At 34.9% G+C, this 13937-nt stretch overlaps 5 protein-coding genes across 5 annotated transcripts; 1 reads left to right on the top strand and 4 right to left on the bottom strand.

Moving 5' to 3' along the window:
• Positions 1-313: 313 nt before the first annotated feature.
• On the bottom strand, positions 314-3599 carry LOC136410883 (post-GPI attachment to proteins factor 6). Its single transcript, XM_066393244.1, has 4 exons — positions 3237-3599; positions 2657-2899; positions 1365-2603; positions 314-1134 (listed from the first exon to the last, which is right to left on the bottom strand). Exons 1-4 carry the CDS (start codon positions 3484-3486, stop codon positions 470-472), a joined length of 2397 nt encoding a protein of 798 aa, XP_066249341.1. The 5' UTR covers positions 3487-3599; the 3' UTR covers positions 314-469.
• Positions 3600-4005: 406 nt separating this feature from the next.
• LOC136410759 (uncharacterized) lies at positions 4006-5135 on the bottom strand. Its single transcript, XM_066393068.1, has 4 exons — positions 4845-5135; positions 4538-4797; positions 4299-4486; positions 4006-4244 (listed from the first exon to the last, which is right to left on the bottom strand). Exons 1-4 carry the CDS (start codon positions 5061-5063, stop codon positions 4030-4032), a joined length of 882 nt encoding a protein of 293 aa, XP_066249165.1. The 5' UTR covers positions 5064-5135; the 3' UTR covers positions 4006-4029.
• Positions 5136-6555: 1420 nt separating this feature from the next.
• Positions 6556-7628, bottom strand: LOC136410803 (uncharacterized). Its single transcript, XM_066393144.1, has 4 exons — positions 7395-7628; positions 7090-7346; positions 6840-7027; positions 6556-6786 (listed from the first exon to the last, which is right to left on the bottom strand). The coding sequence occupies exons 1-4, from the start codon at positions 7608-7610 to the stop codon at positions 6572-6574; spliced, it is 876 nt and encodes a 291-aa protein (XP_066249241.1). The 5' UTR covers positions 7611-7628; the 3' UTR covers positions 6556-6571.
• Positions 7629-8696: 1068 nt separating this feature from the next.
• On the bottom strand, positions 8697-10230 carry LOC136410838 (uncharacterized). The gene is made up of 4 exons (XM_066393192.1): positions 9977-10230; positions 9644-9903; positions 9400-9587; positions 8697-9343 (listed from the first exon to the last, which is right to left on the bottom strand). The coding sequence occupies exons 1-4, from the start codon at positions 10184-10186 to the stop codon at positions 9087-9089; spliced, it is 915 nt and encodes a 304-aa protein (XP_066249289.1). The 5' UTR covers positions 10187-10230; the 3' UTR covers positions 8697-9086.
• A 981-nt stretch (positions 10231-11211) lies between these two features.
• Positions 11212-13596, top strand: LOC136410908 (uncharacterized). Its single transcript, XM_066393273.1, has 4 exons — positions 11212-11628; positions 12089-12348; positions 12409-12596; positions 12653-13596. Exons 1-4 carry the CDS (start codon positions 11422-11424, stop codon positions 12898-12900), a joined length of 903 nt encoding a protein of 300 aa, XP_066249370.1. The 5' UTR covers positions 11212-11421; the 3' UTR covers positions 12901-13596.
• Positions 13597-13937: the final 341 nt, after the last annotated feature.

The following is a 13937-nucleotide window of genomic DNA, read 5'->3' as shown; positions in this document are numbered from 1 at the left end:
TGTTTCCGACATAAAGCCCGTCTGTTAGTCACTAGTTAGACTAGCGTTGTTTGCTAAACGCCCTGACCACACGCACCACAACAGTTTTTAGTCCAATGCATTTCTGCAGTAAGAAAAGGTAATTTAATACGAGAGGAAAAGGTAAATTGCACAAAAATATGACAAAAAGTCTCAATTTCAATAGAAGGACTATATTATTGCAAATCTGTAATGCCCACGTTTGAAAATCAGGTTTCTTTAACGCACGCGATTCAGATATATGTATATATGTATATCACAACATCATTTATTATGGACAAAAATAAAAGAGTCAAAACCATTTGGGACTATGTTTACCCACTGGCTCTTACAATCATAAGGAACAACAATATCAACATTATATAAAACTAACACTTTTTAAATTTTGTTCGATCGCAAGACAACACTTTGTTAACAAGATCACACGTTAAACCTTACAAAAATAGGGATATCACAATAATACTGCAGCCTGGAATGTATTGGGTTTGGGTAGCAAAAGACATACTCCCGCCGCCATTATCATGTGCCACAGAGAATGCAAATACATGTAATTCCTCTGAGTTTGCAAGAGCGCGTATATTATCAAACCCACAAACACTACGAGACTCCCTACAGGCAAATAAACATATAGATATCCCCTATCTATGAATCTGCATCTAAACTTCCTATATTTCAAGTACCAACTTATCCCAATTATCACAACGCCTATAGCGGAGGGAAGAGCGAATATCCATAAGGCGTAGCGGTTAAGGGTGACGCAAAAGGAAATTATCATTGCACCGGACATTTGAAGGAGGGATAATTGTAAAGGAGGTAGGTCTGCCATGACTAAGAGGGTCAGCCATATGGCTAGGAGGGCTGAGAAAAAGTCGGCAAATTGCAATGCTGCCAAGCGAAATACGCAGAAACTGAGAATATTTTCACCCGCATCGCAAGCGTGGTAGAAGGAAGAAGATAGGAAAATTGAAAAATAGAGTAGGGCCTCTAAGTAGTATTTGCGTTTGTAGGCTATGTAGACGGCAGGAATGAATAGGATGTTGCTTATTATGAGAAATAAGAATTCAAGTAAAACTAAGTAGTATGGGGTGGCTAGGGAGTCGTCTGAGCAGTCGAAACCTGAAAAAAAACCCAAGCAATTAAAAAGTATAGAGTGCGTCGAAATGATCGTGAGACAAAAACAACGAATTCTTTCCTTTTTGTGGAAAACTTTTCTAGAAAATTGGACTTTTTCATTTTTCAGTTGTAATAAGGAAATTATAAATCATAAATCTATACTGACAAAAAAATAAGCGTAAAATTATTAAAAATTATTAAAAAAAGAACAAAAATACTATCAAATGACTTACCTCTATAATTGTTGGAACATAGACACGAAGAATAGGCCACCCCTTCGGATATAAATAATCCACACCTTCCCTGACTGCCACAACTCCCAAAATAGCATGGTTTCGAACTCACATCAAAAACTATGCTCGTATTACACACGTTGGAACTATTCCTCAAACAGGGCCCATCACAATCGCACTGTTTGCATGTTTCCTTGCTTAACACTGTATTTTTACAACTCTTCTGACAATCTTCACACCCATCAGTACAATTTAGCTCACAGTTGACAACACAACCCTCATACTCTTGTTTACAGCTCTCAGGGCAGTTACAGGGTTGACATTTACCGCAAAATAATTTAAATGAAGCGTACCACACTCCGCTTTCAGGATAGGGAATTAACAGGGTGGAATTTGTTGTGGTCTCATTGAGAATCAAAGGAGAAACTGAGGTAGTTTGACTAGAAACACAATTTTTGGGCCAAGTCGGAACGGCTATTGCATTCCTCTGAATGCATCCAATGACAATATGGTTCTCAGGTTCTTTAAGAATTTGGATCCAATGGGAACTCCTGGAAACACGAGGTTTGAAGGCTAATATATACTGTAATGTTCCTCCAATATCAGACCCCTTCTGTATGTGGAACTGTAGTACTGAAAATTCCTTAGAGGTCACATTGACTGGAATAAACATGGTGTTTCCCATTTCTGGTTGGAGTTTATATGAAAACATATAACTTTCTGTCAAGGCCTCCCTGAGGAGTGGATATCTCACATACTGTTCATTATTAGTGAGTATGTGAGTGAGGTAGGTTTTTGTAACCACTGACATGTTGTACAAAGTGACATTTCCAAGGGATTGAGCAATGTAATTCTGGCCTGAGGAGACCATGTTAGATAAATACCGCACACGGAAGTTAAGCTCTGTTTTTGATTGAAAATCAAATGACAAGTAATACCAAGTCTGAGGCTGAACTGCAAATATTATCTGAGAAGAGAAATTTATAGTTTTCTCCAATAAAAAGACCTTTGAAGTAGGAGGTTTTCCAGACCCAACTCTTAACAAAATTTGATTTGAACTTTGAGGAATATTTAGTATTACATGATCTAAATCTCTAGGAATCAAAAACCTAAAATATTGGATATCAGATTTCTGCCCAACAACATTAACCAACACATTATCAGTTATTATAAATGGAGGTTCAATTTTTGATACATAAACTGAGGCATCAACTGAGGCTTCGCAAGACTGACTGAGGCCTGAAAATCCATATTTTCTACATATCATATTTATCTTATTGAGCCAGTCATACCTTGTTGGGATATTTTTCCATATCTTGGGTCTTCATAAGCCAAAAATGTGGCTGCATAATATATTCCTGGATCAGGGGAAGTGATATTGATGTAAGACTTTTTTTGGTCAGTTAAAAATTCAATGTTATGTATTGCAGGTCTGATTATTTCTTTGAATTCTTTGGGAACTTTTGTTCCATCAGGGTTGACGAGTGGGATTGAAGCATGTTTAAGGTAGAGAGATACATTTCTGGTAGAACAACCTAGAAAAGAATTTTTGATATTCAGGCAACACAGGTGTACTAAAAAATTTTAAAATATATGCTTCTATTTGTTTTTTCTACCTTTTTTAATTTTTAGTTTTAATAATAGTATATTATGCACATTTTAATGACAACTATCAAAGTAATTCTTTAGAACATTTTTTATTATGTTTAGTTAATAATCTAACTTTACTGAAACCCTCTTGTACCTACCACTATTAAAACAAAAACTGCTTTTAGTCTGCATTTTTGGTGCAGTATGAGGGGCAGATTGCTAAGGTATTGTAGCAACTTACTGGTTGGTGCACTATTGCAAGTATATAAAATCTACACTTACCAAATATAGACAAATCTTGTTCCAAAGCTACAAATACAAATGAAGCAAAGATAGTATTTTGGGGTATCTCAAAATGCATAATAACTGAATGAGAATAAGTCAGATACTTTTCCAAGGATGAACTATGTGTCATGGATATGAGCTGGAGATCATCTTGTATAAGGCTATATACAAGAGGCAGAATAGAAATGATTGAAAGCTCAATCCATAATTTTATGTTCCACATTTTGCTCCAAAGGAGCTTTACCATTTACACCCACAACTTTATTTGCTTGTATACATAATAGAAATGGGTATTCAATACTGGTGGACGTGGAGATAAGATTAACCATCCTAGAACCCTATATCATATTGAAGTCTCGTATTTACAACAGGTAATTAAATTACAATCATAATCATATTTCGAATCCAGCAAATACAAATGTTGACTTAACCTCACATATCAAAAACTATGGTGTTTAGAGTTAAATTGGAGTGCTCCGTGATCCGCGGTCCGGCTAACAAGAACTTAAATCCCTAAATCGGTACCGATATGAAAATATCGATATTGAGAATGAAAAAATGTTAGTTTATTAAATATGTTAACTAATTGCAATTATATTTTATTTGAATTAGCATTCCATCTATATCTGGGGATAATATGTAGTTATTGAGGATCAGATGATTACCTGAAAATTAACAAAAAAGAAACTTAGAAAAATGATTCTAGGAAGAAGTTTCTGAAAATGGGTCAGTGAATAAGCCAATTGGCACTATGACCAGTTGAAGTTAAGAAATTAGCAACATATGAGGTTTATTTTTTATTGAATACTCCTATAAAAACGCAATTATAGAGCTTCTTGAAACCTAATTTTTTCATAAGGTTTTTTGATGCGGTATTTTCAAGAGTCACGAGTGCGCATGGGTCAAGATCAGTTTTGGCTAGCTCATAAGACATGCGCTTGATTAGTGCCGCTGCATAACCCCTTCTTTTATATTCCTCCAACGTTTGTAGGGCACATAACTGACCTACAAAGTTTATTTATGTTTATTTTTTACTTCATATAGTGATGCTCAAAATACCTAAACAGGAAGTTTTAACCCATGCCACTAGATTTCCAGTCGATTTTAGATGAACTCCATATCCTAAGCCAACTGTCAGCCAGTCTCTATGTTTATTCTCAGAGTCTCGATAACGATGCGGCCACACGCTATTTATCAAGGTAATTTCACTAGACACCATCTCTTCAATGTAAGCAGCAGGAATTTCCCTGATTCAAAAAAATTCTGCTATTACGCACTTTTCATCTTTGAGAAGTTACCAATCTTTAGAAGTAAATGTTAAAGCTTCTTCTTGATCCAAAGCCCACATTTCAACCTCGTCAAATTCAACTTCATAATTCGTAGTTTCAGTGAAAACTTCTGCAATTTTAGATGAGAACTGTTCATGGATGGCGTAAAATAACGTGTAGTCTCTAGAAGAATTCGCTCCAAACTTGAACCTCTTAGTGAACTTGAGGCCATCAGTGAGATTTTTTCCAGAAGGATCTAAGCTATGGGCTACTATATCATGGCCATGGGACTAATTATTTATTTTAGTGATTGTTTGTAAAAACTAAATATTCTTACCGGCATTGATGCGATGAAGGTGCCATCATAGCGCCAGCTTCCATTTGGTGAGTAAATCTGAACGAAATCTTCCATACCATGAACGGATTTGGACTTTAAACTTGTTTGCAGAAAGCTGTAGATCACGTGGAATTTCCGCTTATGTGGGTAGTACATTTGGACAAGTTCTTGTAATTCATCATTGTTTAGTTCGACTAAAATATCTTGATTTTCAGACATTTTTTCACTCCACAATACTCAGATAACAATTCATGGACACTAACGCAGTATTTAGTTATTACTAACTTGATGAGGTCGTTTAGTGATAATGAATGAGCTTGTTTAATTATATTATATATTTATTAATTATCTCCGCGATTAAAATTTGATTATTGTTGGACCTTGAATTTTTTAACCTTCAAATAACTTGTAGAATCTCGAACACCAACACAGTATACAATAGTAAAATATATATAGAGTGAAACAGGTACAATTCTAATACACTTGGCTTGGAGAAACTCTTGAAGGCATCTAGGAAGAACAACTAGTCTAGACAACTATAGAGGCATATCACTGCTAATGGTCGTTTAGAGTCGGCATAGAGCCTCTAACTGCAGCTGTCTTCTAAAAGAGGCACAAATCTTTGCTTTTTTTGCTGAACACTATATATTTTTGAAATTTTGGGAAGACAATCGAATTGGTAGTCCATCATTGAAATAATCCCAGCTACTAATACTTTAAAATTGTGTGCGATTTAGAGCCCATAGGACCCCTAGGTGAGCAGTTGTTGCGAAAATTTAAGCTCTATAAAACTGCCTATTTATCAATAAATACCCTGAATGTTTTTTAATTTTTAGCATTTTAGGCGTATAATAGAATTTATGGGAAAAAGAATTAAAGTTCAAATTAGTTTGCTAGTTTGGGTCGTTCTAATAATAATTGCAGAAGTGAGGAATTTTCCTAAAAACTAGTTGGATCTTCAAAAATCTTCCTGTATGTATTTTAATTCCTGAAAGCTGTAAAAATCGAATTTGATCGCGATGGATGGAGCTCTAAATGCCTTCATTTTTTTTACAGTTATACAGAGCATCAGATCCAGTCAATCCTGAAAAAATGCGTAAGCCCCAAATTGGCTCAGTCTGATAAAAATTACATAAACGAGAAAGTTGTTGCCCAATTTTAATAGAAAACCACGTATATTTTTTATTTAAAATGCTGTTTGTGTTGGTCCTAATCGGTCTGCAGACAGCACGTACGCACGTACTTTGTTAATATCTTTCATGGCAAGCCAGCGCTTCATAAACCCCCGTTCTATAAAAATCATGTTTATTTAGCGATTATTGAATACATTTTACATTGAAGGATTACCTGAACTAGCCCAAACTAACCTTTTTGCATTATGTTTGATTAAAAAAACTAATGGCAGTTGCATTGTAAAGATACGACTTTAGGAATTTGGCCGTATATTGGTATTTTTATGTTTTCAATGTTGAGGACAGAGGTGCTTTTTGTAATTTCTCATAGTAATAAATTTGAAAAAAATCCCCTATCACGAAAATTAAATTATCAATATTTTCTTGTGATTCTGGATCAGAGGTACACTTAAGAGGCGTTATTGAATGGTGTTAAATTGTAACATAAGTGAAAGAAAACAGCGCACCAATTTCCTGAAATCCATGAAAATATCAGTGGACTGTTAAAAACTAAAATTGTATATTATGAAAACAATGAGTTATCATAATACGATTTTAATATTTGTTATAGACAGCAATATACTGACACTGAAACAGCACTTCAAAACCTAATTTCTTTAAGACGGCCTCAGAAGCTTTATTTTCAGGATTGACTGTCCCACAACAGTCAAAGCCTTCTTCAGCTAAATATTTTGCCATGTGCCTAACCACCAAAGAACCATATCCCTTTCTCTTGTGTTCATCGAGAGTCTGCAAAGCAGCCATTTGGCCTAAAGACAATGGAACAATGAGTTCGAAATCAACTTGATGAGCTGCTAATTACCAAAACATGAAGAGGAGATCCATGAGACTAACTTATCATCCTCGGCAAGGTACACTCCAAATCCTCTCCTGAGCTTCAACCAGTTTGCCAGTTTCTGGCCGGCTTCAGCAAAACTCAGTTCCCAGTTCTCCACTATAGTCCCAATGTCTTTAAATTCAAGCTCCTTCACATACACCCCTTCAGGGCATCTGAGAGTAAATTCTATCATGAAAATTTTTTATATTTAAAACTATCCCACTTACTAGCTTACGTAGTATCCAACATTAAGGCCTTTTCCTTCCTCAAGCACCACATATTCGGCTTATTTGCAGAATAAATTTTGTATTGACGAACATCTGCAATAAAATCGTACACTTTAGGGAAAAAATCTTGGTGCACTGCGTAGAAGTACGTGTAAATTCTTGCAGGATCAATTAGAAATTTAAATCTTTGCGTCTTCTCTAGGCCCTCCATTAATTTTTTTCCAGTGTTATCCAGACTGTGTAGAATAATTTCGTGGCCATGATTCTTAAAGTCGAGAATGATGAACGGTTCTATAATGTAAGTTAAACTTACTGGTACACTGGCGATGAAGGTGCCGTCCTCTTTCCAGCAGCCTACGGGCGAATAAACGTGGACATAATCCGTCATTCCCATTTGTCTGGACTTGAGGCATATCTGCAGGAAGCTTTGCAGGTGAGGAAGCTCGATTTTGTGTTTTTCGTAGATTTTAGCCAGCTCGGCGATATCGGTTACGGATAATTCTGCCAAAATATCGTCACTAGAGTTCATTTTAGTACGGATTGTACAATTGCCTACAGAATCACTAGTTGTTTTTCACAAGCAATTCTAATTCTCCTGTTTAATATACGAATAGAATGAGAGCAAATATGCAGCCAATTGCCTGGGAATATAATTTGATTAAAATGCATATTGTTATTTGACAGAGATGATGTATCGTATCACGTGGGAGGGGGGGGGGGGGGGGGGGGAGTTAATAGGTATCACAGAAGTGTTCAACATAATTCTACATGATGCTGAAAATTGACTGCATACTTCTACGTCTACCGAGATTATAATAGGCATGCTACAGTTTCTGGTTCTCGAAACAACCGAAGTGGAAATTTGTTGGCATATAACGTTGTTTGCAACGTAGTGTCATGTATAATGTCGAGATTACATTATACAGGGTCCGCCTTTGGGAGCTGACACAATCTGTATATGGAAAACTACAGGTTTAATGTATTTTTCAGGTCTGTATTTTTGTTTTGTGGAAAAACCTGACGTTGAAAAAATATTTTTTACCTGATAGGACTTCCAGTTACACTAAAAACTGGCCTTTACTTCATTTTTTTTAATGAAGCATGGCAGTTTTTTTAGCAAAAATGTTTTTTTAAAATAAACATAAGTTTCATAACACAACATAGTACCGATTCTCAGCTGTTTTTGATTTACATTGATTTTTACAACATTTTCGATACTTGTCGAGCTTCACCAGAACTTAATTATTTACAAAATTATTTGTCTTTAATTGATGAAGTAAATTTGGAATTATTCAAAAATGAACAGATTTTTATACATAATTAAAGAATTAAGGAAGATATTGAAAAAAGTTTTTAAAAAATTATTGAAATTTAGAATTTTTAAATTCAAAAAGTCGTTTTTTCAAATAGCACCCTACAGTTATTCTTGTACCGTTCGATGGGCAGGAAAAAATGAACAAATACGATATACATCATAACTGTCAAAAGTTAATACTTTTTGAGTAAATAGAAAAAAATTCATCAAAAACAGTTGAAAATCGGTACTATATTATATTACGAAACTTATGTTTATTAGAAAAAACAACTATCATGTTCTATCTAAAAAAATGAAGTAAAGGTCAGTTTTCGCTTTAGTCGGAAGCCATAGCAGGTTGAAAATATTTTTAAAATGTTAAGTTTTTTTTCACAAAACAAAAATACAATCTTCAAAAATACATTAAACTTGTGATTTTCCATGTACGGATTGTGTCAGCGCCCAAAGGCAGATCCTGTACACTATGTGTATATGTTATAGGCAAATATGCATTTTAATATTTTAACAAGAAATAATGTTGCACAAATAAGAAAATGTTTGGATTTTTTAAACAATTGTGATTTTAAATGTACAATTTTGTTGGGCGTGAATATCGGCCCCAATTGACCGACTTCCTATTTCATACTGTTTTTAAGGTTCCAACGGTGAACGGTGAATTTAAATAACTCTGTATACCTTTTTTTTTTAATGCTAAACGGTATGTGATGGAAGTTTCTCATCGATTTCAGGGATTTGCCCCTCGTGAACTACAGCAATATAGCCACATTTATATAAACTTTTGAATCCCAATTTTGAGAATAGTTTCATAGAAGCCACATTCGTGGGATGCACAGTTCCACAGCAATCAAATCCCAGTTCGGCCAGGTACTTGGCCATGTGCTGGATTACCAATTGAGCATACCCCTTGTTTTTGTGTTCGTTAAGAGTTTGCAGGGCAGACATTTGACCTGCGAAAATGTCTCTTTATCAAATCTAGTAAGTAGATCATCAAGGATATAGCGACCTAGACATGAAGGAATCACCCAGGATACAAGTTTGTCATTAGATTTCAGATAAACCCCAAAGCCATTCTTTAGTTTAGTCCAATCTTCCAGTTTTTGTTCTGTGAATCTCCAAGAATATGGCCAGTTTTGCTTTATAACTCGGAAGTCTTTAGGCTTTAATGCTGCAACGTAGACTTCATTAGGACACCTTAAAATCCCGATCTATATTAAGTGAGTGCGAAATATCGCATTGGAGGTCTATACTTGGAAATATCAAACTTCAGTGCTTTCTCCTTCTCCAGGCACATCACGAACATCTCTTCAGCGTAACTTAATTCAAGTTTCAAATGCTCTGAAGTGATTTTCAATACTTTAGGGAAAAACCATTCGTGCATTGCATAAAGACAGGTGTAATATCTCCAAGGGTCTTTGAGGAACTTGAATTTTGAACTTTTCAGAAGCGCGCCCTGTAAGTTTTTCCCTGAAGAGTCTAAGCTATGAAGAACTATATCGTGCCCGTAGATCTAAAAAATATTTTTTAAAATTTTTTTAATAAAGGTGTAAAATGTGGAATTGTTATGACTTGATGAAACTCACTGGCATTGAAGCAATGAATGTTCCATCTTCCCTCCAACAATCTCCAGGCGAATAAACGGTCACATACTCTTTCATTCCAATTTCCAGTGCTTTGATGCAGTTCTGGATGAAACTGTATATATAAGGAAATGTTCGTTTATGCTTCTCGTATATTTTTGCCAATTCTTTGATATCATGAAGGTCAAGTTTTTTTAAAATATCGTCACTCATTGTGTTGCTATTTTAAATACTTTTCATTCCCTGTTACCAACACTTTTATAGGCAAAACAAATCTGAGACAATTAAATAACATTAACCATAAACCATTGATAATTCTGAGTAAAGCAATAATAGCCTCATTATCTCGAATGGCAAGGTTGACATAATCATGATAACTGTAGTAGTTGCAGAGTTGGATTTGATGTATTCGCTGAAACAATCAACTTGGTTTCATCGATTTTCTATGATTACAAAGCTTTCTCATCTAAAACCACATAAAATTTTCCTTAAGATCAATTTTAGTTACTCAGGGTTATAAAATATTTGAATTATTTTCATTATTTAATGCATGTTTAACGTCGAATTATGAAATTATGAATTTTTTTCCAGAAAATTGAATCCAAACAAGTTCAAGACGCAACAATGGGGGCACTTTAAAAAAAAAAAAGAACTTTCTTAAGGTGTTTAATAAATAAATCGATACTTAAAAATTTCAACTTTAATTATAACTCATCTTGTATATCTAAATAGAATTTATTAAGTAACTTAAGGAATATGAGAGTTGAGTTTAGTAAATCAGGGCCGTACGAGGGGGGAGGGGGGTTAAGAACATGGAAAAAGTTGTTTTTTTAGGCCTATAATTTCATAATTTATGGCTATTTTGAGAAATCGGTTCCGTCATTGTCTTCTTTTAAACGTAGAGCCCGCTATGTATAGCTAGGCTACATTTTTTGACACACCCTGTATATATATTATCAGTAATAGAACTGATAATAGTTCATTAATATTGATGTTAGAAATCCTCAAAATATCTTAAAGAATCTTAATTTTTGAGCTTTTTAAACTCAAGTATGTGTACTTCATGTGAGATCACTTAACTGAACCCATATAATAAATCTTCTATTCAATTTCGTTTAAGCAAATTTTGTTGTTTTTTCTGTAAATAATTCTTTTCTGTTAAATGTTTCAAATACTATAGGAAAAACAAATACCTCCTACATTTAAACAGCATATATTATCTGATAGGAAAGAAACCAAAATGTGTAATATAAATGACTTGCACTTTCTTGAGCTAAGCAGATATCATTAAGGTTCATTATCACCCCAGCAAACAAAACAATCTTTGCCTCGCAGGAAATTTATCAGTTAATTTCAGGGTTTGAGTCAATAAAACTTGTATGAAATATAACCGATATGTCACTACTTGTGATAATAAGGTAACGAACAGTGCACTTAAGACCTAAAAAATGAGCGATATTTTGGAACCACTTAACCTTGAAGATATCCGAGAGTTAACTAAATTATACGAGGAATATAAATGTAAATTTCCATATATTTACAGTTTCTTGCAAAACTGCATTAAAGCCGTGGAAATTGGAATGACAGGGTATGTGACCATTTTTTCGAACGGGGATTGCTGGAGAGAAGATGGGACATTTATCGCCTCAATGCCGGTAAGTTACATTAAGTGAGAAACAAAAATCAAAATCTTTATTGAATCTTTTAACGATAAGAAAATGTATTGGAAATGTCTTCAGAATGTTTTGTGGATAAAGTGCTGGCCATTGATAGTGTCATGTTTCAAAATAATAAATTACAGAGTCTTGGAATAACAAATAACGAATAAAAAAAATGAATGAATAAATAATAAATAAGATTAAAACTGGTCAAAAGTTTCATCCAGGATTTGGCACGTAAATTAAAGAATTAATAAGTCTCTTGGTGAATAGAGAAGTTACTCTAAAAACACGAGAATTTGATTAACTCCAAAGTTGTAATTTGGAGGTTTTTCTGCTATTTTTAGAAGTTTCAGAATCATTATAGCGTTTTAGACAATAAATCTCAATTTGAGCCCCTAACACATCGCTATTCATAAACGTACAAAGGAGCAAATAATAAAACTTCTCATTCCAGAACTACGGGCATGACATTGTTTTACATAGCCTAGACCCTACAGGCAAAAACCTTCTAGAATGCCTACTCAAAACCTCAAAATTCAAGTTCCTCAAAGACCCATCACGGTCCTACACATTTTTTTATGCAGTACACGAATGGTTCTTCCCTAAAATCTTAAAAATGTTTTCTGAGCATTTCAAACGGAACATCTCATACGCTAATGAGCTGTTATTGTGGTCCTTGGAGAAGGAGAAATCATTGGAGTTCGACGTTTCCCAGTGAGGATACGCTATGAATACTCAAATTTGATAATTAAATAAAAATCACTTTGTTTTAAGGTGCCCTTCTGAAGTCTATAATGCAGCGTTAAAACCTGAGGATTTCGCGGTTATAAAGCAAAAGTGGCCTTATTCCTGGCGTTCCACCGAAAAGAAATTGGAGGATTGGACCAAATTGAAGAATGGCTTTGGGGTTTATCTGAAATCTAATGACAAACTTGTATCCTGGGTGATTCCTTCATGTCTAGGTCGCTATATCCTTGATGATCTACTTACTAGATTTGATAAAGAGACATTTTCGCAGGTCAAATGTCTGCCCTGCAAACTCTTAGCGAACACAAAAACAAGGGGTATGCTCAATTGGTAATCCAGCACATGGCCAAGTACCTGGCCGAACTGGGATTTGATTGCTGTGGAACTGTGCATCCCACGAATGTGGCTTCTATGAAACTATTCTCAAAATTGGGATTCAAAAGTTTATATAAATGTGGCTATATTGCTGTACTTCACGAGGGGCAAGACCCTGAAAACGACAGATTTCCATCGCATTAGGATTCTCATTAGAAAATGTATTTTTTAATATTTTAAATCAGAGTCATCTAGTTTAGATTTCTATTACACGCAAGTTTGCTTAGTGTTTGCCAGATACGTGATACTAAGTTGTATTCCAGTGGAAAGCTTACCTCACTCTCCTAGATGTTCCAACTCCAATTCAAGTTTCCATGGCCTCTAAGAAAAGATTTGCTTGATAATTTTTTTAGATATCTGTAGGATCGCGTTTCTTGTAGATAGGTGTTACTTTTATGTTGGATACATGTTAGATAGTAGGAATTATCTTTAAGATTGTCATACCCCTGGGGTACGACTCTGGTGGGCATTAGTTGGGGCATGGGAACTTCCCATGCCATGCCTTGTCGGTATTGAAAATCCCCGCTATAAACCTGGTTAGCATTGGCACTGCCTGTAATATACTTTGTCGGCATTTGAATTGCTCTTGATAGATTCCATTTGGCCCCATAGTTGCAGTTCCAATCCAGTTAAGACGTAACGGTTTGATGCGGCGGGTGGTGCAGATGACACCCTAACAAGAGTATGCCCATGGTTTATTACCATGGGTTTCACTATTTAAGATTTTGCAGGGCATGTACAAGCTCTTTTTTCTTCTGGGTTCGGTTGTCGTTGGTAACTCAGAAGTCGCGTCCGCGCTCGCAAACACACAAGTTACTTTGTACTCACTTTTTTAATAATAAACGCACATTTATAGTCCTTTTTCCTATAAGTGATTTCTTTATAAGATATAGACACCATCCTATATCTACAGTAGTATCAAATCCGATGCTACATATCTATCACCTCTCAAATGTTACGCAATCCCTTATACTTTTACCTGGAAATATCTGGGGATTATCTATGTATATTAGTCTGTATTGATAAGAAAATTAGAAATTTGCTGAGAAATTTCTGAGAAACTGGCACTCTCAAACATATTAACCAAGATAGGAGTGAATTTTATATTTGCAAAGTTGGAAGCGCAGTTATTAACTGTATATTTAAATTGTCTTAAGTCGCCCCTCTCAGGGACCTTAGTA

Source organism: Euwallacea similis, chromosome 9 (genome assembly GCF_039881205.1).
Source record: "Euwallacea similis isolate ESF13 chromosome 9, ESF131.1, whole genome shotgun sequence".
NCBI lineage: Eukaryota > Metazoa > Arthropoda > Insecta > Coleoptera > Curculionidae > Euwallacea > Euwallacea similis.
Note: the sequence above shows the minus strand (reverse complement) of the source record. Positions and strands in the feature narration are given on the sequence as shown.

Excerpts from the sequence above, each read along its gene's own strand:
- LOC136410883 (XM_066393244.1), bottom strand. The coding sequence starts at position 3,486 with ATGGTAAAGCTCCTTTGGAGCAAAATGTGGAACATAAAATTATGGATT. Across the intron at positions 2,900-3,236 it reads ACAAGATTTGTCTATATTTG|GTTGTTCTACCAGAAATGTA; the intron begins GTAAGTGTAGAT and ends ATTCTTTTCTAG. Across the intron at positions 1,135-1,364 it reads ATGTTCCAACAATTATAGAG|GTTTCGACTGCTCAGACGAC; the intron begins GTAAGTCATTTG and ends GTTTTTTTTCAG.
- LOC136410759 (XM_066393068.1), bottom strand. The coding sequence starts at position 5,063 with ATGTCTGAAAATCAAGATATTTTAGTCGAACTAAACAATGATGAATTA. Across the intron at positions 4,798-4,844 it reads CCTTCATCGCATCAATGCCG|TCCCATGGCCATGATATAGT; the intron begins GTAAGAATATTT and ends ATAAATAATTAG. Across the intron at positions 4,487-4,537 it reads ACATTTACTTCTAAAGATTG|GGAAATTCCTGCTGCTTACA; the intron begins GTAACTTCTCAA and ends TTTTTGAATCAG.
- LOC136410803 (XM_066393144.1), bottom strand. The coding sequence starts at position 7,610 with ATGAACTCTAGTGACGATATTTTGGCAGAATTATCCGTAACCGATATC. Across the intron at positions 7,347-7,394 it reads CCTTCATCGCCAGTGTACCA|AATCATGGCCACGAAATTAT; the intron begins GTAAGTTTAACT and ends CTCGACTTTAAG. Across the intron at positions 6,787-6,839 it reads GATCTCCTCTTCATGTTTTG|GCCAAATGGCTGCTTTGCAG; the intron begins GTAATTAGCAGC and ends CATTGTCTTTAG.
- LOC136410838 (XM_066393192.1), bottom strand. The coding sequence starts at position 10,186 with ATGAGTGACGATATTTTAAAAAAACTTGACCTTCATGATATCAAAGAA. Across the intron at positions 9,588-9,643 it reads CTGAAGTTTGATATTTCCAA|GTGTCCTAATGAAGTCTACG; the intron begins GTATAGACCTCC and ends CGGGATTTTAAG. Across the intron at positions 9,344-9,399 it reads GGTGATTCCTTCATGTCTAG|GTCAAATGTCTGCCCTGCAA; the intron begins GTCGCTATATCC and ends ACATTTTCGCAG.
- LOC136410908 (XM_066393273.1), top strand. The coding sequence starts at position 11,422 with ATGAGCGATATTTTGGAACCACTTAACCTTGAAGATATCCGAGAGTTA. Across the intron at positions 11,629-12,088 it reads CATTTATCGCCTCAATGCCG|AACTACGGGCATGACATTGT; the intron begins GTAAGTTACATT and ends TTCTCATTCCAG. Across the intron at positions 12,597-12,652 it reads GGTGATTCCTTCATGTCTAG|GTCAAATGTCTGCCCTGCAA; the intron begins GTCGCTATATCC and ends ACATTTTCGCAG.